The 17658-nt window shown below is 44.6% G+C and overlaps 1 protein-coding gene across 2 annotated transcripts in view; it reads left to right on the top strand.

Moving 5' to 3' along the window:
• Nucleotides 1-17658, top strand: part of LOC137539266 (polycystin-1-like protein 2) — a 134370-nt gene that overhangs the window by 65611 nt on the left and 51101 nt on the right. For both annotated transcript variants that reach the window (XR_011024971.1, XM_068261822.1), the window contains 5 exons: nucleotides 3140-3366; nucleotides 6484-6691; nucleotides 8032-8260; nucleotides 12362-12590; nucleotides 14200-14296. Coding sequence is in view for 1 of the 2 variants with exons in the window: in XM_068261822.1 (XP_068117923.1) it covers nucleotides 3140-3366; nucleotides 6484-6691; nucleotides 8032-8260; nucleotides 12362-12590; nucleotides 14200-14296 (990 nt within the window). In the remaining variant the exon portion in view is untranslated. The remainder of the gene's footprint in view (nucleotides 1-3139; nucleotides 3367-6483; nucleotides 6692-8031; nucleotides 8261-12361; nucleotides 12591-14199; nucleotides 14297-17658) is intronic.

Raw genomic sequence — 17658 nt, 5'->3', positions numbered from 1 at the left:
GTGAATGCTAATATGGATATTGGGAATGCTGTAGATGTGATATACTTGGACTTTGCAAAGGCCTTCGACACTGTTCCCCACAAAAGTCTGGTGCAAAAGTTGAGGATGCAAGGACTGGGGAAGAGTCTGTGTTCATGGATAGGGAACTGGCTAATGGACAGAAAACAAAGAGTTGTGGTCAATGGATCATACTCAAAATGGGAGACTGTTAGCAGTGGGGTCCCACAGGGGTCTGTTCTGGGTCCAGTGCTCTTCAATTTATTTATTAATGACCTAGTAGATGCAGTAGTGAGCAATGTTGCTATTTTTGCAGATGATACAAAATTGTGCAGAATCATTAACTCTCAGGAAGATAGTGTCATATTGCAACAGGATCTGGATAGGATGGCTATATGGGCACATACATGGCAGATGAAATTCAATGTTGACAAATGTAAGGTCATGCATTTTGGACGTACTAATGGTCTAGCACCATACAAAATAAATGGGATACAGTTGGGGACATCAAACTTGGAGAAGGACTTAGGAGTACTCATTGACAACAAGTTAAATAATCGTACTCAATGCCAAGCAGCTGCAGCTAAAGCTAACAAAATTTTGGGATGCATTAAAAGGGAAATAAAAACTCGAGATGCTAGCATAATATTGCCCCTGTTTAACTCTCTAGTAAGGCCACATCTGGAATATGGAATTCAGTTCTGGGCACCACATTACAAAAAAGATATTGCAGTTTTAGAGCAGGTGCAGAGACGAGCAACAAAATTGATGCGTGGGATGGAAGGTCTCACTTATCGAGAAAGGTTAGATAAACTGGGTTTATTTAGTCTAGAGAAAAGGCGCCTTAGAGGGGATCTAATTAACATGTATAAATACATCAGAGGGCAATATAATACCTTGGCGGATGAGCTTTTTGTCCCTAGGCCTTCTCAGAGGACTAGAGGACATGATCTGCGCATGGAGGAAAAACGTTTTAGCCATTTATTTAGGAAAGGGTTCTTTACAGTAAGGGTGATTAAGATGTGGAATGCATTGCCACAGGAAGTCGTTATGGCAAACTCTATACCTGCATTTAAAAGGGGCTTAGATGCTTTCCTTGCGTTGAAAGACATCCATGGCTACAATTACTAGGTAATGCCTAATGATGTTGATCCAGGGATTTTATCTGATTGCCATCTGGAGTCGGGAAGGAATTTTTCCCTTTAGGGGCTAATTGGACCATGCCTTGTAAGGGTTTTTTCGCCTTCCTCTGGATCAACAGGGATATGTGAGGGAGCAGGCTGGTGTTGTACTTTATACTGGTTGAACTCGATGGACGTATGTCTTTTTTCAACCAAAATAACTATGTAACTATGTAACTTGTAGTTTTGCTTTTTGGCCACAAGATTGCAATCTCGATTTTTTTTACATGACGTCACTCTAAGCGTACAATGTACGCTTAGAGGGACACAGCTTCAGAAAGAGCGAAGCTTCCGAGAGAAGCTGTCGCTTTTTCAGCGGGGAAGAGGAATCAATGATCGGGCTCCATAGCCCGACACATTGATTCCGTGGCTACCGACTCCGCGGCCGGGAGTGCGCGTGCACGCGCGCGATCGGCCGCGGGAGCGCGCGAGAGCGCGCCTGTCCTCCTTGACGTTTTTATACGTCAAGGAGGACAAAGTGGTTAAGAAAGAAATGGGAAAAAATCATTATTCCTCAGCTTTTGGCCATTATAGTTTGAAATTAATACATGCTACCGTAATTAAAACCTATGTACTTTATTTACCAATTTGTCCCGCTTATTACACCATTTAAATTATGTCCCTATCACAATGTATGGCGCCGATATTCAATTTGGAAATAAAGGTGCATTTTTTCAATTTGCGTCCATCACTATTTAGAAGCCTATAATTTAATAAATCATATTGATATACTCCTTTGACATGCATATTTAAAAAGTTCAGACCCTTAGGTAACTATTTATGTTTTTTTGTTTTTTAATTGTAATTTTTTTTATTTAAATTTGTATGTGGGTATTTTTTGGTGTGGGAGGTAAACAGGGGTTTTTTAATGTATTAAAATGTATTTATTTAACACAAAATGTGTTTTTGGTGTAATTTGCTATTTGGCCACAAGATGGCCACAGTCCAAAAAGTCCTGGGAGTGATCGATCTCGCTCCCAGGCAGAAGAAAGTAGACCAGAGCTCAGAAAAGCCGCAGCGTCTGAAGAGACGCTGTCGGCTTTTCTCCGGGGGGGTCCGATCAGCGAAAGGGATTTATAAACCCTTTCACTGATCGGTGGGCTAACGGCCAGCAGCGGGGGCGCGCACGGGGGGCCCGCGGGAGTGCGCGCAGCCTAACTGGACGAAAATTTTCGTCCAGTTAGGCTGAAGTGGGTAAAGAGACGCTGTAACAAAATTTTCAGCCTTATGTCTTCTATCCTAGAAGTTCCTATACCTGTTCTAATGTGGTCTGGATTACTGCAGCCTTTTCTAGTTGCACTGTCTCTATAATATATCTAATCTTCTTTTCTTTGTCAAGCTTTGTCAACCCAGGAAGGAATGGGCTGCCTCTGTTGTAATGAACACAAGTTATGCACACCCCCTGCAGGCTCTGTGTGCTTCGTCTACTCCTCACAGACAGAGCTCTCTGAGGGGGAAGGGAGCTGCCTGTGACATGCTGAGAACTATGAGAAATCCAGACTGGAGTACAGATAATTCACTAATAAAAAAATAATAAAAATAATAAAAAAAAAGTAATAAAAACTTGTAGTATACTTAACGTGAGTCATATATATATATATATATATATATATATATATATATATATATATATACACATACAAACATCACTTCCTGGTTAGCGGCCATGTTTTTGTTTGTAAACACTTCCTAAAACTGGCGATTAATTGCCAGGAAAGCCAGGATCGTGGCAGGGAGTGGTGGAAATGGCAAAGATGGGCCCAGGAGAACATAATAAATAGAATTTTTTTATTGCTTTTTATTGTAAGAATTTGAGAGTGCGGACTGATAATATTTTACCTTACAACTCCAGAGAACCACAAAAGACCACTAGTTTGACTGCTGTATTTTTGCTAAAATGTGTTAGATAAAACCATTTGCATTGCACTATTATGATTTAGTTTTGGCCTCTGTAATTCAAGGTAAGATTGAATTCACCTGGCAGGAAGTTATGATCGGATTTGAGAGCTCCCTCCTGATGTTCCCCATCAACCTCCTGATCGTTCAGATCTTTAGAAACGTGAGACCTCGACCAAGCAGGGAATCCTCAGAGAAGAAGGAAAAAGACTGTACTTCAGTTACCGCCATCGGGAAGTCATCCCCTCCCTTTGTACCAAGCTCCACCCTCACTATGGAGGCTGTTTTGAAGGTATGAAGGCAGCTTTAAAGGGACCCGAGGGGAGAGGGATATGGAGGCTGCCATATTTATTTCCTTTTAAACAATACCAGTTGCCTGGTAGTCCTATTGCTTTTTTGGGGGTTTTTTGGCAGTATGGTCTAAATCACACACATGAAACAAGCATGCAGCTAATCTTGTCAGATTTGTCATAGACATCTGATTTGCACGCTTGTTCAGGGTCTATGGCTTAAAGTATTAGAGGCAGATGATCCGCAGGACAGCCAGGCAATTATTTAAAAGGTAATAAACACGGCAGCCTCCATATTCTTCTCACTTCGGGTTCCCTTTAAGTTCATAGTATTGCTAAGCAATATATCTGTAATATTGACCACTTAAGTACCTTCGGTCTCTGCCCCCTTAAAGGGATACTGTAGGGGGGTCAGGGGAAAATGAGTTGAAGTTACCCGGGGCTTCTAACGGTCCCCCGCAGACATCCTGTGTTGGCGCAGCCACTCACCGATGCTCCGGCCCCGCCTCCGGTTCACTTCTGGAATTTCAGACTTTAAAGTCTGAAAACCACTGCACCTGCGTTGCCGTGTCCTCGATCCCGCTGATGTCCTCAAGAGCGCACAGCGCAGGCCCAGTATGGTCTGTGTCTGCGCAGTACACTCCTGGTGACATCAGCGGGAGTGAGGACACGGGCGTGCAGGCGCAGTGGTTTTCTGACTTTAAAGTCAGAAATTCCAGAAGTGAACTGGAGGCGGGGCCGGAGCATCGGTGAGTGGCTGCGCCAACACAGGATGTCTGCGGGGGACCATGTGAAGCCCCGGGTAAGTTCAGCTCATTTTCCCCCGACACCCCTACAGTATCCCTTTAAGGACCAGATACCGCTAGTACAATACCGACGGAATCCCGACGAATTGCCGAGCATACCCGCCGCAATCACCGCCACACGCCGGTATCCTCCTGACATAGACTCTGCCATCTCTATGACAGCAGAGTCATGTGAGCCGGTCAGGAGCAGCGTGATCGGTGGAAAGCGACGGAAATGACAAATGCACGCTGTGGGCGGTGATTGAAATCTACGTCCTGCCAGCCAAGAGCCCACCAAAACAGGGCGTAGATTTCAATCACCGCAGTCCTTAAGTAGTTAAAGTACACCTGAACTGAGGGTTATGGAGGCAGCCATATTTACTTACTTTTAAACGACACCAGTTGCCTGGTAGTCTTGCTAATCTCTTTGGCTGCAGAGTGAAGAAACAGTTGGAGGCGCCCCACATAAGATAGCCAATCCTTTTCCAACCACCTCTGCTGCCGTGTCAAGGATAGATCCTCTTCTCCTTCACAGAAACAGTCACATAAAGACAGTCACATAAAGACTATTCTGCTACTTTAGTAACTGTAGCCTTATTTTGTTTTTATATAGATATCAGTAAGTAAAGTAGCTGATTTTGATTGGTGCAATACCATGATGCATACTTGTGTATACATTTATACCATCTCTAGTTGTGGTCCTCCACAGAATCACTATATTGCTTCATGGAACAGTTTCCAATTGAAGGTATCTTTGACTATGTAACGATTGGTGTCAGCAAGAACAGATTTTCTGATTATTGGTGATCTGCAGTATCACCAATAATACAGATACTATACCTGATTATGTAGTGATCTGCAGAATCACCAATATTGCGAGTATAGCGAGACACAGGACCACCAGATGTAAAGATAGGTGTGTGGTGCAACAGTAATACAGATAGAGATACCAACTCCCCAGAGAAGCTGGTAGAGGGATATATCTCTATAGAACACAGGGATCAGCACTCCAGCAAGCTGGAGATGCAGATGAACTAGTAATCAGCTCACCCGAGGAGCGGGTGGTGCACAGAAGACAACGTATACTGATCACCCGTGGAGCGGGTGATTCAGACTGTACTGCAACAGGTGATCACCTGAGGGGCAGGAGATCAAGACTGTACTGCATCTCCTAATCACCTGAGGAGCAGGTGATGAGGACAGTACCGTAGTTGCTAGTCATCTGAGGAGCAGGTGATTAAGACTGTACTGCAGCTACTGGTCACCTGAGGAGCAGGTACAGAAAATCCCTCACCAGGGACTAGGCTCACTGGTGAGGGCAGGAGAGTCAGACAAGCAAATTCGGAAACAAACGGACAGATACGGTACAAAGACAGAAGGCTTAAATCAGAGTAGTGTTCAGGCTGAGTCGGCAACAGGATCAGATAGGCAGAAGCACAGAATCAGTAAGCAGAAGAGTAGTCAAGGCTAGCAGAAGGTCATAACAAATAATACAATTCAATTAGTACTTTAGCTATCAACAGAATCTGACTAAGTGTGGATCCCCAGCTCCTGCTGGTTCTAGCACCTAGGTTCTCAACATGCGGTACGTGTACCCCAGGGGGTACTTGTGATGGTTCCAGGGGGTACTCGGGCTTGATACACTTAACCAAGAATAACCAATTTAGAGTTTTAGAAAATTATAAATCTTATTTAAACAACACCAAATTAGTATTTTAGCTAATTAAAAGCAATAGTAAATTCTTGGAAGTTGTTTAGAACCATTATCATGCACTACGATTCAATATATATTTTTTAAGGGGTACTTGTCATAATGGTTACTATGCTTGGGGGTACTTGGTGAGTACACGGGTTTTAAAGGGGGTACATACCAATAAAATGTTGAGAAACACTGTTCTAGCACACTTTGGGATCTGACTAAGGTCTGAGTGCTAACACGTAGCATTTGCAACAGCAGACGAGGAGCTACTGACAGGCAGGTCCTATATATTCTGAGAGCGCCCCACAGCGCCGCCCTGTAACTTAACCAACCAGGAGCACTGCTGGAGTCAGCTGACCGGCCGATCAGCTGACTCCCCTTCTATTCGCATAAAGGTCCTGTCACCTGGCGTGCGCGCGCGCGCGTAGCCCTCAGTCTATGTGCAACTGACGGACCAGGCAAAACTCCACCATGTAACTGCGCGGCGAAAGCTGCTGGCTGAGACGCGGAGACAGCCGCCATGCCGCTCACCGCTGCGGCGGCATCTCCGCTATCTATTACAGACTACTTTTTAATGAGCCCAGTAAATACTTGATGCTTATAATATTATGCTAGCTGTACAATGTTCCTCTTAGGACATCAGGAGAATTGCCAGCTCCTTGTTTAAAGCCCAGAAGACCCCATTACCAGAAATAGATCTGGGGAAGTCAGCTGACATCAATAAACTGCTGTCACTGGTGGAAGACATCATCCTCAAGCAGAACAGAGTCAGCCAAGAGTTCTATGATGACAGTAAGAAGGAGAGGTCTCTGAATCTCAGCCTGGGCTCTGTGGATTTACATGGTAAGTTGGTATAATGGTGAAGAAGCTAAATATGTTAGTATGGCTGTATAGCTGGCGTGGAATGGAATGGGAATACTTACTAAAACATTCCAAGAAATCTCTGAAAATTGTAATGAAAATTAAAAAAAACTGATAAAAATAGACTTTCTCTAATTTATCTAAAAAAATCTCTATGGATTTTGCAAGCCATAGCAATCATGCAACCACTAATTCACCAACCTCTCAAAGTAAAGCCTGGCACACACTTTCAATTCTGATTGGTGAATCACTGACCAATCTCACTACCTCTATGTAATATGTAATATGAGAGTTTATCTACATACTCTCCTTATAGCACTCAATATCTGTTGACCCTCATACTACATGGAGGTGATAAAATCGGTCAGTGATTGGCCAATCATAATTGAAAATGTGTACTAGGCTGTGAAGTCATTTTCAATTTACTGTATTTTTTGGACTACAAGACTCACTTTTTCTCCCTCAAAAATGGGGAAAAAAGTCACTGCGTCTTATAGTCCAAATGCAGAGAGTTCCTGACTTGTGAATGCTGCCAATACAAACCTCTAACCTCCCTGTACTGTGCCCATGCAGAGGAGGACACCAGAGGGACAAACGGAGGACACAGGGGGACACAAAGAGGTATAGAGGAGGACAGAGGCAGACACATGGGATAGACAGGAGGACACAAGGGGGACAGAGGAAGACACAGGGAGACACAAGAGGTACAAGGAGGCATGAGGTACAAAGGGGGCATAATCCACAAGATGCCCCTTCACCATCGATGCACCAGGTTTAGTACACATATTTCGAAAAACTACAACAAGAAAGAGCAGGGTATATGGTATATAATACTAAAAATCTAGTAATCCATAAGATAATGAACTTCAGAATTAAATAATCACGCGTTCCGCAGTACTAACTGCCCAATCGAGTTAATGGGTCGATTCAACCAGTTATCGCCAAATTTCCATTGATTGAGCAGAATGGAACATAATAGACACAGATACAAAACACAGACACATAACATTTATATCCCGCTTTTCTCCTGGCGGACTCAAAGCGCCCGAGCTGCAGCCACTATCGCAAGCTCTATAGGCAGTAGTTACAGAGTCTTGCCCAAGGTCTCCTTACTGAATAGGCACTGGCTTACTGAACAGGAAGTGCCGAGATTCAAACCCTGGTCCCCTGTGTAAGAGCCCTTAATTAGTACGCTATATATTTCCTCGATCTGATGAAATAATTAAATTGAATGGTCGATCCTACAGGAAAATCGAGTAATGTATGTACACCTTGAGGCCAGCTTTAGACCTTTTCCCTTGCATATGTATTTATCTTTTTAGAGGATATAAGGAGTCCAACTCCAGTGAAGGATTTGTGGGAGAGGACACTACATAGCGACCAAAGCCGCTATCTCTACCTGCAGCTCCAGCATGTGGAGAGGAAGTTGGAACTTCTACGGCCCAATCAGTTCCAGAACCCTCGGAGTTACAGTATAGCTGTGTCACAAGTTCAGCATATGAAGGAAATCTTGGAAAATCGGCTGTGTGCTTCCGGTTCTGCCAGTGACACGTAAGTTCCAACTCTTTAAATATCTATTTCCAGTTGTTCATCTCAACAGAACTACCCTATTTCAGCACAAGTATGCTTGATGCTGTGCATTGCATCTAGTGATATTTGGGTTGATCCACTCAACTAATGTTCACATTATTTTTAGACAGCAGGGAGAGGCGGCAGCGCTTCCCAAAGCAGGCTGCATCTGAAGGACTACCAGCATAGGTGTGCAGAGCCTAATCATAGGCAGGGTACACATCCTACATTCAGAACAGATGCACTAAATTAATGGAGGATGTTAGCTTCCCAAACAGTTTGCATGCAAAGTATTTCGAACTGGACCCTTCCACCACGATGAGGCCATGCTTTTAGAAGGAAAATGAAATCCCTATGCAAATACTGGCTTCCTGAAAGTATATATATGAATGCAGTCATTGTCCAGTCTCATCATATATGGGGAGATCATTGTATGTCTGACCTTAGCATCAGGTAGTTGTTGCTTGTTTAGAAGTTCTGTCTGTTTCAATGAGTAAATATGAGGTAATTCAGGGCAACTAATGCCCCTTTACTACCCCCCTCTTCCCCCAGCATGGCATGATAGCTTTACTACCCAACATTCACTGCACATCTGTACTTTATGAAAGTGGACTTAAAGTGAACCAGAGACTAGGCACCCTCATGTATTTTACCATATACCGTATATACTCGCATATAAGCCGACCCGCATATAAGCCGACCCCCCAACTTTTACCTCAGAAATCAGGAAAATGTCATTGACTCGCATGTAAGCCCTCTCCCCACTATAGCCCCCACCATAGGATAAATAGACAGGTGTATCTTAAGTATGAAGAATCCCCCCACATAGCCAGATGTGCCCCTGTATTACGCAGTCCCCTATTGCCAGATGTACCACCTATTAGGCTTCCCCCATAGTTAAATATGCCCCCTATATTAGAAATCCCCCCCCCCATAGCCATATGTGCCGCTCCACTATAGTCATATGTGCCCACTATATTAGGCATCCCGCCTACTTAGCCGGATGTGCCCCCTGTATCTCCCTATATTAGGCCCCCCGTATCTCCCTATATTAGGTGCAGTAGATGCTCTCCTCCCCTCCCCCATGCTTGCAGGGTATGCAGTAGTGGCTTAACGTACCTATCAGCGCTGGGGCTGTCTGCTTTAAGTATGCTGTCAGGAGATATACCGCTTTGTGAAAGAAGCTTTCCGCCTCCCAGCCGGCGGCTCCGTGCCCACAGGAATGTCCCTGGGCCACTTGTACGGGATCACAGCAGTGACGTCAGCGCCGGGGTATCCTATTCCGCTTGTGAGACACGCACACTGTGTACCAAGATGCCACTAGAGGGCGTCACAAAGATGAGCCAACATGAGCGTCACAGGCTGAATAGGAGACCCCGGCGCTGACGTCACCGCTGCGATCCCGTACAAGTGGCCGGTGACATTCCTGTGGGCACGGAGCCGCCAGCTGGGATGCAGAAACCTGCTTTCACATGGTGGTATATCTCCTGGCAGCATACTTAATGCAGACGGCCCGGCGCTGATAGGTAAGCCACTACTGCACCGTCTGCATACTTCATGCAGGCAGCAAGGGTCCCCGGCCGCTCCACTCTGCAGACAAGCACCCACTGCCTGGGGCTGGGACACACAGACACTGACAGACCTCTCCCGGCAGCATATGGAGGGGGAAAGGGGTGACACAGCCACACATGACTCGCATGTAAGCCGAGAGGGGGACTTTTGAGCACATTTATTGTGCTCAAAAATTCGGCTTACATGCGAGTATATACGGTATATAAGAGGGAACATGACAGTAAACACCTACCCTGCGCTTTGTTTAATTCTTCTCTGCTAAATCTGCCTGTTATCAGCCCTGATAAGAATCCCCGACTGAGCATTCAGCCTAGCTTTGCCAGGGATGATTATAGCTGAGTCAGTCTTCTGTGATGTCTTTTCAAGCCCAAGTCTGCCCCCATGTGGTTCTGCTTTCCTGCTATTTATCCTCGAAGCAGCAAAGCAGAGCCACAAGGGGGCAGACTTGGGCTTGAAAAGACATCACAGAACACTGGCTCAGCTATAATAATTCTGGTGAAAGCTAGACTGAATGCTCAGTCGGGGATTCTTATCAGGGCAGATAACAGGCAGATTTAGCAGAGAAGAATGAAACAAAGAGCAGGGTAGGTGTTCACTGTCATGTTCCAATTGATATATATTGTAAAATACATGAGGGTGCTTCATCTCTGGTTCTCTTTAACTGAAATCGTACCTCATGTGACATGTGATGTGATGAGGTAAACATATACACATATGGTACTAGCCCTACTAAGGGTCTGTTCACACTGGTTAAAAAAAACGCTTCGATGCAAAGGGGCGGAAGCGCATAAGTAAACAGACTCTATGTTAAGCATAGGCTCTGTTTACATTTTCCAATTACAATGGAACGGAGTGGGAGCGAGTGCCTGTTGCCCACAGGCATGTTTTTTCCCCACAAACACTATGGATACACACAGAATCATTGCAAGCCTGTGGGAGAGGACAGTGTCTGTTCCTACTAGGCTGTTTTCCCTCTCCATTCCAGATCTCCTTATTTGTCTTCTTTGTCTCCGGTCACCATTCGGGTCCTCCACACATGCTGACCTCTGCTAGTCTCGGAGACAAGCGCCAGTATTGAAGTCCTGGAAGAACCATAGGGCTATCAATAGTTAATCATATAGCACCAACATAGTCCGTGGAGCTGTACAACAGGTTGTTATCTATGCAAATGAGCTTCTCAGGCATGTTGACAAATTTGGTCATGGTTTAAATAGAAGCAAAAAGGCTGATATCTGTCAGGGAGAGGGGAGATCATGAGGTTTCGCTGCAGGGAGGTTCAAAGGGTCATTACTTCTGCTTGGAATCTTAAGTCTGATGGAATCTTAAAAATTACGCTTTAAAACTGAAAATAAAAAAGTCCATATATTTCCTGTGTTACTATTGTTCTATTTATCATTTATACTACATGTACAATTCATTATTTCATAGGTTTATTTTCACTTCAGGTTCACTTTAAGCTAATATTCACCCCTAGAGTATGTACTGGTACCTTGTGACCTTCTTGGCATCCTGTTCAGCAACTGAGCAGTTGGATCTCTCATACCTGATGAGTATTGCTACTGGGCAGAGCCGGGACAAGATCCTCCAGCATCCAAGGCTGAGACACCAAAGTGCGCCCCTCCATCCCTCCCACCCCAAGCGTCACACACTGATTGCTATTAGACTAAGAGGCGCCCCAGGGCCCCCAACACCTTAATGTCTAGTTATCTTGCTTGCAGTCTTGCAGTCACTGTTATGTATCCCCTTTTCTTATTTCTCTCTGCTTCACACACAATAGGGGAATGATAGCTGTGTGAGTTTTGCGCCCCCTCCTACACGGAGCCCTGAGGCTGTAGCCTCTCTCGCCTCTGCCTCGGCCCGGCCCTGCTACTGGGTGCTTATTCTCCGCCTCCTCTCCCAATACATGAGGACATGCTTCCTTATTGTGGGAGCCTATCAGCACCTTTGTACTGCACTCATTCCTAAAGTGTCACCCAAAAAGGTCCTGAACAATCATATCTGGTGACAATCATTGCAAATACACACATAGCTATATTCTTGTTTGTGGTCCTTAACCACATAGACTGCATAGAACAGTGGTCCTCAAACTAAGGCCCCTGAATGTGGCCCCCTGAGGCTTTTTTTACCAGCCCCCCACACACAAAATGTATTACTTATAGATGCGGTCAGCTACATCTTTAAATATTGGTGGTCCGCATATAAAATAGCAGTGCTGGCACCACCCATCCACATGGAAGCCAGAAAGCAGTAATTTGCTGGCTTCCAATCAAATTCCACATCAGATGACAGTGCTCTGCTGGCCAATTGGACTGCAGTTTGTCACCTGGGTATGCTTCACTGTCTGGCCCGCAAAGACTTCTACATCATTTCATGTATACTCCGGCCTCCCAGCAGTCTGAAGTATGTTCACCCGGCCCTCGACCCAAAATGTTTGGGGACCCTTGGCATAGAGGATATTGGTTAAATACTTTAATTTCATTGAATTGTCTGTGTCTTGTGATTGCTCTGTAGCTGCTCATCTGCCGGCAGTCTTTCTGAGGATAAGAAGAAGACCCCAACCAAGGGGCTGCCCTGGTGGTTTGTCTTTATTGGCTGGTTCCTGGTGGCAGCAACCAGCGGGGTATCCGGCTTCTTTACAATGCTGTATGGCTTGCATTATGGCAAGGACAGCTCCATCAAGTGGCTCATCTCAATGGCAATCTCATTCTTTGAGAGTCTTTTTGTTACACAGCCTTTAAAGGTAAGTCTTATGGTGCGCAGACACAATCCGATTTTCCCCAACAGATTCATTCACTAAAAAAGAATCTGCCAAAGATCGATATCCCAACATGGCTGCCAGATCATAATTTAAATAGATTTTCTTAGGAAATTGGTCGACATTATATATTGGACAGGGTTAAGTGCATGGTGGTATGTATGGCTAATGGCATGTATGCCCTAGAACCGCTGAGGGCCCCCCCCCCCCCCCCCAGGTGTCCCCCCAGCTAATACTGTTCCTTGGGGTCCCTCACCATTCAGTGTATGTCACTGGGGAGATTAACATTTGTGATTCTGTTCTGAAAAACAGGTAAAAAATAAAGATTGACTTACCCGGGGCTTCCTCCAGCCCCTGGCAGCCGATATGTCCTTTGCCGCAGCTCCGGTGCACTGCTTGTGATCGCGTTCATGTGGCCTGGAGCATTCTTCGCAGGTATAGAACTACTGTGCCTGCGCAGAACACTCCCGGCCACTGGAGTGCGACTATGAGCAGCGTGGCCATGCGCTTGCACAGGCGCAGAATATGCTGACCTGGCAAGGCATCTGCAATGGAGGGGAGCCCAGGACACTGCAGCTGCGGCAACTGCCATATCGGCTGCCAGGGGCTGGAGGAAGCCTCGGGTAAGTAGATCTTGGTTTTTCTTTTCACTCGGATGCGTGATTTAAAATACAAAAATAAAGTTTTTTTTTTTTTTTATTATATGTATTTTTTTTCATAAATTAATCTATTATATGTATTAACGAGGACTGCTACTGACCTTATACTATTTTACCCAAGGCGGCAAACCGGTTCTGTCTCCACCGAGAATTTAGCTTGATTCACAAAGGTTGCTTAAAGTTTTTGTACATTGAATCCCAGTGGCGTAGCTAAGGAGCTGTGGGCCCCAATGCAAGTTTTACAATGGGGCCCCCCCAAGCACTCTATACATAACAATTGATACGGCACACCAAAACTTGCTAATGGCCACTACAGTGTCAGAGGTACAAGAAGGGGATGGGGAGCAGTTTGTTAATGATTACCACTATTTAAAGTATCTATAGAAATGATTATTATGAGCACAGAACCAATAGAGAGCTAATACTGTAGTTGAGGGAAAGACCTTCAGGGCCCCTCTGGCCCAAGGGCCCCGATGCGGTCGCTACCTCTGCAACCCCTGTTGCTACACCCCTGTTGAATCCCAAATCTTTAAGTGCATTGTTTCCCTGTTTATCCTGCCAGAATCCAATCCAATGGGCACCATGCCATCATCCCTCCTGTCACAAACAGTAGACGTTGTTCTTACTTTGGGTGTTAGATGGTCACGTCTGGTTGACTTGGCTTTTGGCTGCAACCAGTGGTGGAGAGAATGACAGCTGCAGTGAGTTTGGCAATTTTATTTTGCCCATAAAACAAGAATTCTGTCCACCAATTTGCTTCTATTTAGTGTTTCTATTCACTTAGCAACCTGCTTGCTGCTAGAATTTGCCTTCTTAAGTTTTGGGTTTAGCTGGATATTTGGTTAAAGTCAAGTTGGAAGATTCATCTAATCCAAAATTGTTACCTAAGATTTGCCCTGGCTGAATCTTTACACATTGCATCTGCTGTATTTTAGGTCCTGGGTTTCGCTGCATTTTTTGCTCTTGTTCTTAAGAAAGTGGAACCAGAAGATGAAGAAGAAAATGCTCTGAGCGGAAACCTCTCTACCCCAGGTATCTGCTCTTATGGAATGCATATGGAAGGACGGAAAGTTATGCTATGCTCTTTTTTTGAAGGGGAGGAGCTTAGAAGACATACACAGGGTGGGGATAGCTAGGTTTTGGGTGGGGATAGTATTAAAAACCAGGCAGTTATGCTAGGTACTGAGAATGGAGGGAAATAGTAATTTATATTGGGCAGGTTATGCTAGGTTTGGAAGTGGGCATATAGTTTAGAACCAGAATGTTATACCCGGTATACAGTACATTTAGATTAAGTGTGTTATGCCAGATAGGATATGCTGTCATTGAGATGCTCGATGCCAACTACTCTCTGGCCATCGGCATGCGTTTGGTGGATGCTAAATGACCTGAGGAAGCGGGAAATACCTGTGCAACGTGTCATCGCCTGACCTTACTGTGTGCAATACATTTTTAAAAGAATACAGTCATATTGGCTTTTTTTCAGTTCTTCGGGAGAGGTAAGCTTACTACACCTCTCCTTTTAAACATTTTTAAATATTTTATTATTTTCGGCTCCTCCCCCCACCAATATCTTTAGGCAGTATAATACTTTATATGGGGAAGCTGAAGGGGAGGGAGTTGGGAAGTACACTTGGAATATTGGTGGGAATATTTTTAGCACCGGAGAACTATGAGTGGATTTAGGTTAGGGGCTACAATGCAGAATGGTCAGTAAAAGCTGGCAACTCCTCTGCAGAGAAACATACTAACAACTTGTGCCAAAAATATACAATGCCAAGCTGTGAGAGCCAGAGTTACCGGGGCAGAATGTAAATGGATGCCTGAATGGAGGTTCCCCTGCCAATCACGGCGGGTGTGTGTCTGTAGATTATTGTGTACCTTGTTCTGGCAAAATGCTGCATGAGCAAATGACTGTGGATTTCCTCTGCACTACATGTGAACTTTGAAACAAACTTACTTTAAAAAAAATAAAAATGCTTGTAATCAAGTAGTAAAAGAGTTTCAGTATCAAAGGTCACCAGTGCCATGTTAATATTTCTCTAGGGAGAAGTACTGTCTGCGGACATACAGTGATAAACACGCGCTCTTTTTCGGCAGGCAGGACACACCTTCTGTGACATGTGGCTGGTTCTCTCACGTTTGTAACTTACATTTATATCGCATAATGTGTTGGCGCCTTTAGAAATGAAGGAAAATAATAATGATAACAATATACAGTGTTACACTGATTGCTGCTGTTTATTAAAGGGGAACTTCAGCCTAAACAAACATACTCTTATTAGGTTACATTAGTTATGTTAATTAGAATAGATAGGTAATATAATCTCTTACCCACCCTGTTTTAAAAGAACAGGCAAATGTTTGTGATTTATGGGGGCTGCCATTTTTGTCATGGGGGCAGCCATCTTTTTGGTTGAAAGGAGGTGACAGGGAACATGAGACACAGTTCCGACTGTCCTGTGTCCTGATAACCCCTCCCAGCTGCACACACTAGGCTTCAAATGTCAAATTCAAAATGTAAAAAAAAAAAATTGCACCAAAACAGCAGAACGAGAACAACAACATCAGAAATCCCATCATGCTTTGCACAGCATAAGTGGAAGACTGCCCGGGCAGTTTTCTTCTGTGCAGCTAAAAATGAGGCTTGTATAAGAGAAACAAAGTTCTGATGCTGTGAAACTGTTAAAGAAACACAAAGCCTTTTCAGTGCTTCTGAGTCGATTTTTAGTCTGCAGGTTCAATTTAATGGGAATAGATGGTTCTTTTTACCATATTTATTTATTTTTATCTCATGTGTTAAGCATTTCAAAAGATAATATATATTTGTGAGCTTCCTCCAAACTTCCTGGGTTGCGGCTTAGCTTCCGATTGGAGGAACAGAGGGGACAGAGGCGGGGGAGCCCTGCAATAGAGGAGGTGGGGGAGGAGAAGCTGAGTGACGGGCTGCAGGTAAATAGAAGGCTAGCGATAAGCAGATTGTCGCTAGCCTGGCGCTATTTGTCGTGGGGGACAGCAGAGCCCGGGGGGACTAACGGCACCAATAGGAGGACACAGAGGCATGTAATTGTGTACAGAACATGCCTCTGTGTCCTATTAAAAGGCATTAAATGCCTCTTTAAAGGCATTAAACCAGGGGTCCCCAAACTTTTTCAGTCAAGGGCCGGGTCAAAATACTTCAGACTGCTGGGGGGCGGAGTATACATACAATGATGTAGAAAAACATTACATTGAACCTAGGTATTGCAGACAGCGCCTGCTAACAAGTGCAGCCTCATGTCTCAGCATGTTCAGATAATATGCCCCCCCCAACACAGCAAGTGCAGATATTGTGCCACCAACACAGCAAGTGCAGCTATTGTGCCACCAACACAGCAAGTGCAGATATTGTGCCACCAACACAGCAAGTGCAGCTATTGTGCCACCAACACAGCAAGTACAGATATTGTGCCACCAACACAGCAAGTGCAGATATTGTGCCACCAACACAACAAGTGCAGATATTGTGCCACCAACACAGCAAGTACAGATATTGTGCCACCAACACAGCAAGTACAGATATTGTGCCACCAACACAGCAAGTACAGATATTGTGCCACCAACACAACAAATGCAGATATTGTGCCAGCGGTGAGCTGCTGTGGACCCCTCTCGTCAGCATCCTGGCTCGTACTGCTGCTAAGTCCCGTTAGTTTCCGATACGCTCAGATAAGCGGTGCTTGGGCCGTTTTTGAGGCGATTCCACCTCAATAGAAGGTATAGAAAGACGCAAAATCTTTGTGCAGCAATTGCATTTGCGTTTTTAAGAATAAATACATTGTATTCTTTTCCGGATCAAAGAGTTCAGTTTCTGACTTACGTCAGGAAGTGAAAAAACGCAATCGCTCTGTAAAAGCGCTTAGAAAAGCGTTAAGAATACCCTCCAATGCAGAGAAATCGAAAGTAAAAATGCTTCAAAAACCGGCCAAGGACGTTCCACTTAACGGGATTTTTCTGATGCATATTTCCCATAGACATTCATTGGAGTCAGTTTTCTGCATCCAGAATCCGCGTGTAGTGGAAATAGGCCCTATCCCCACTGAGCAGGGGTTAATGTGCAGCATTGCAGGACTGGCCACATAATAGTGTGTGATACAGTAGGGGCGGGGTTTCCAGGAGAAAGCAACGAGCAGTTACGCACTTGAAGCTGGCACTCACTAGTATAGCAAGTATAGCAAACCCCAGAGCATCTTTAAAATTATCTCCAGCTTACTCTATTGGTCTTAGGGAGGATTCCCATTGGTCTGTTAAAAGACCCATTGGGTGGGCGCTAGAGATGATTTTAAAGATGCTTTGGAGCTTGCTATTCTTAGTATAGCAAGTGCAACCTCCAAGAATCGACATTGCGGCACTGT

The sequence above is a fragment of the Hyperolius riggenbachi genome, chromosome 11 (genome assembly GCF_040937935.1).
Source record: "Hyperolius riggenbachi isolate aHypRig1 chromosome 11, aHypRig1.pri, whole genome shotgun sequence".
Lineage (NCBI taxonomy): Eukaryota > Metazoa > Chordata > Amphibia > Anura > Hyperoliidae > Hyperolius > Hyperolius riggenbachi.
The sequence above is the reverse complement of the archived record's forward strand: the minus strand, read 5'-3'. Positions and strand labels throughout refer to the sequence as shown.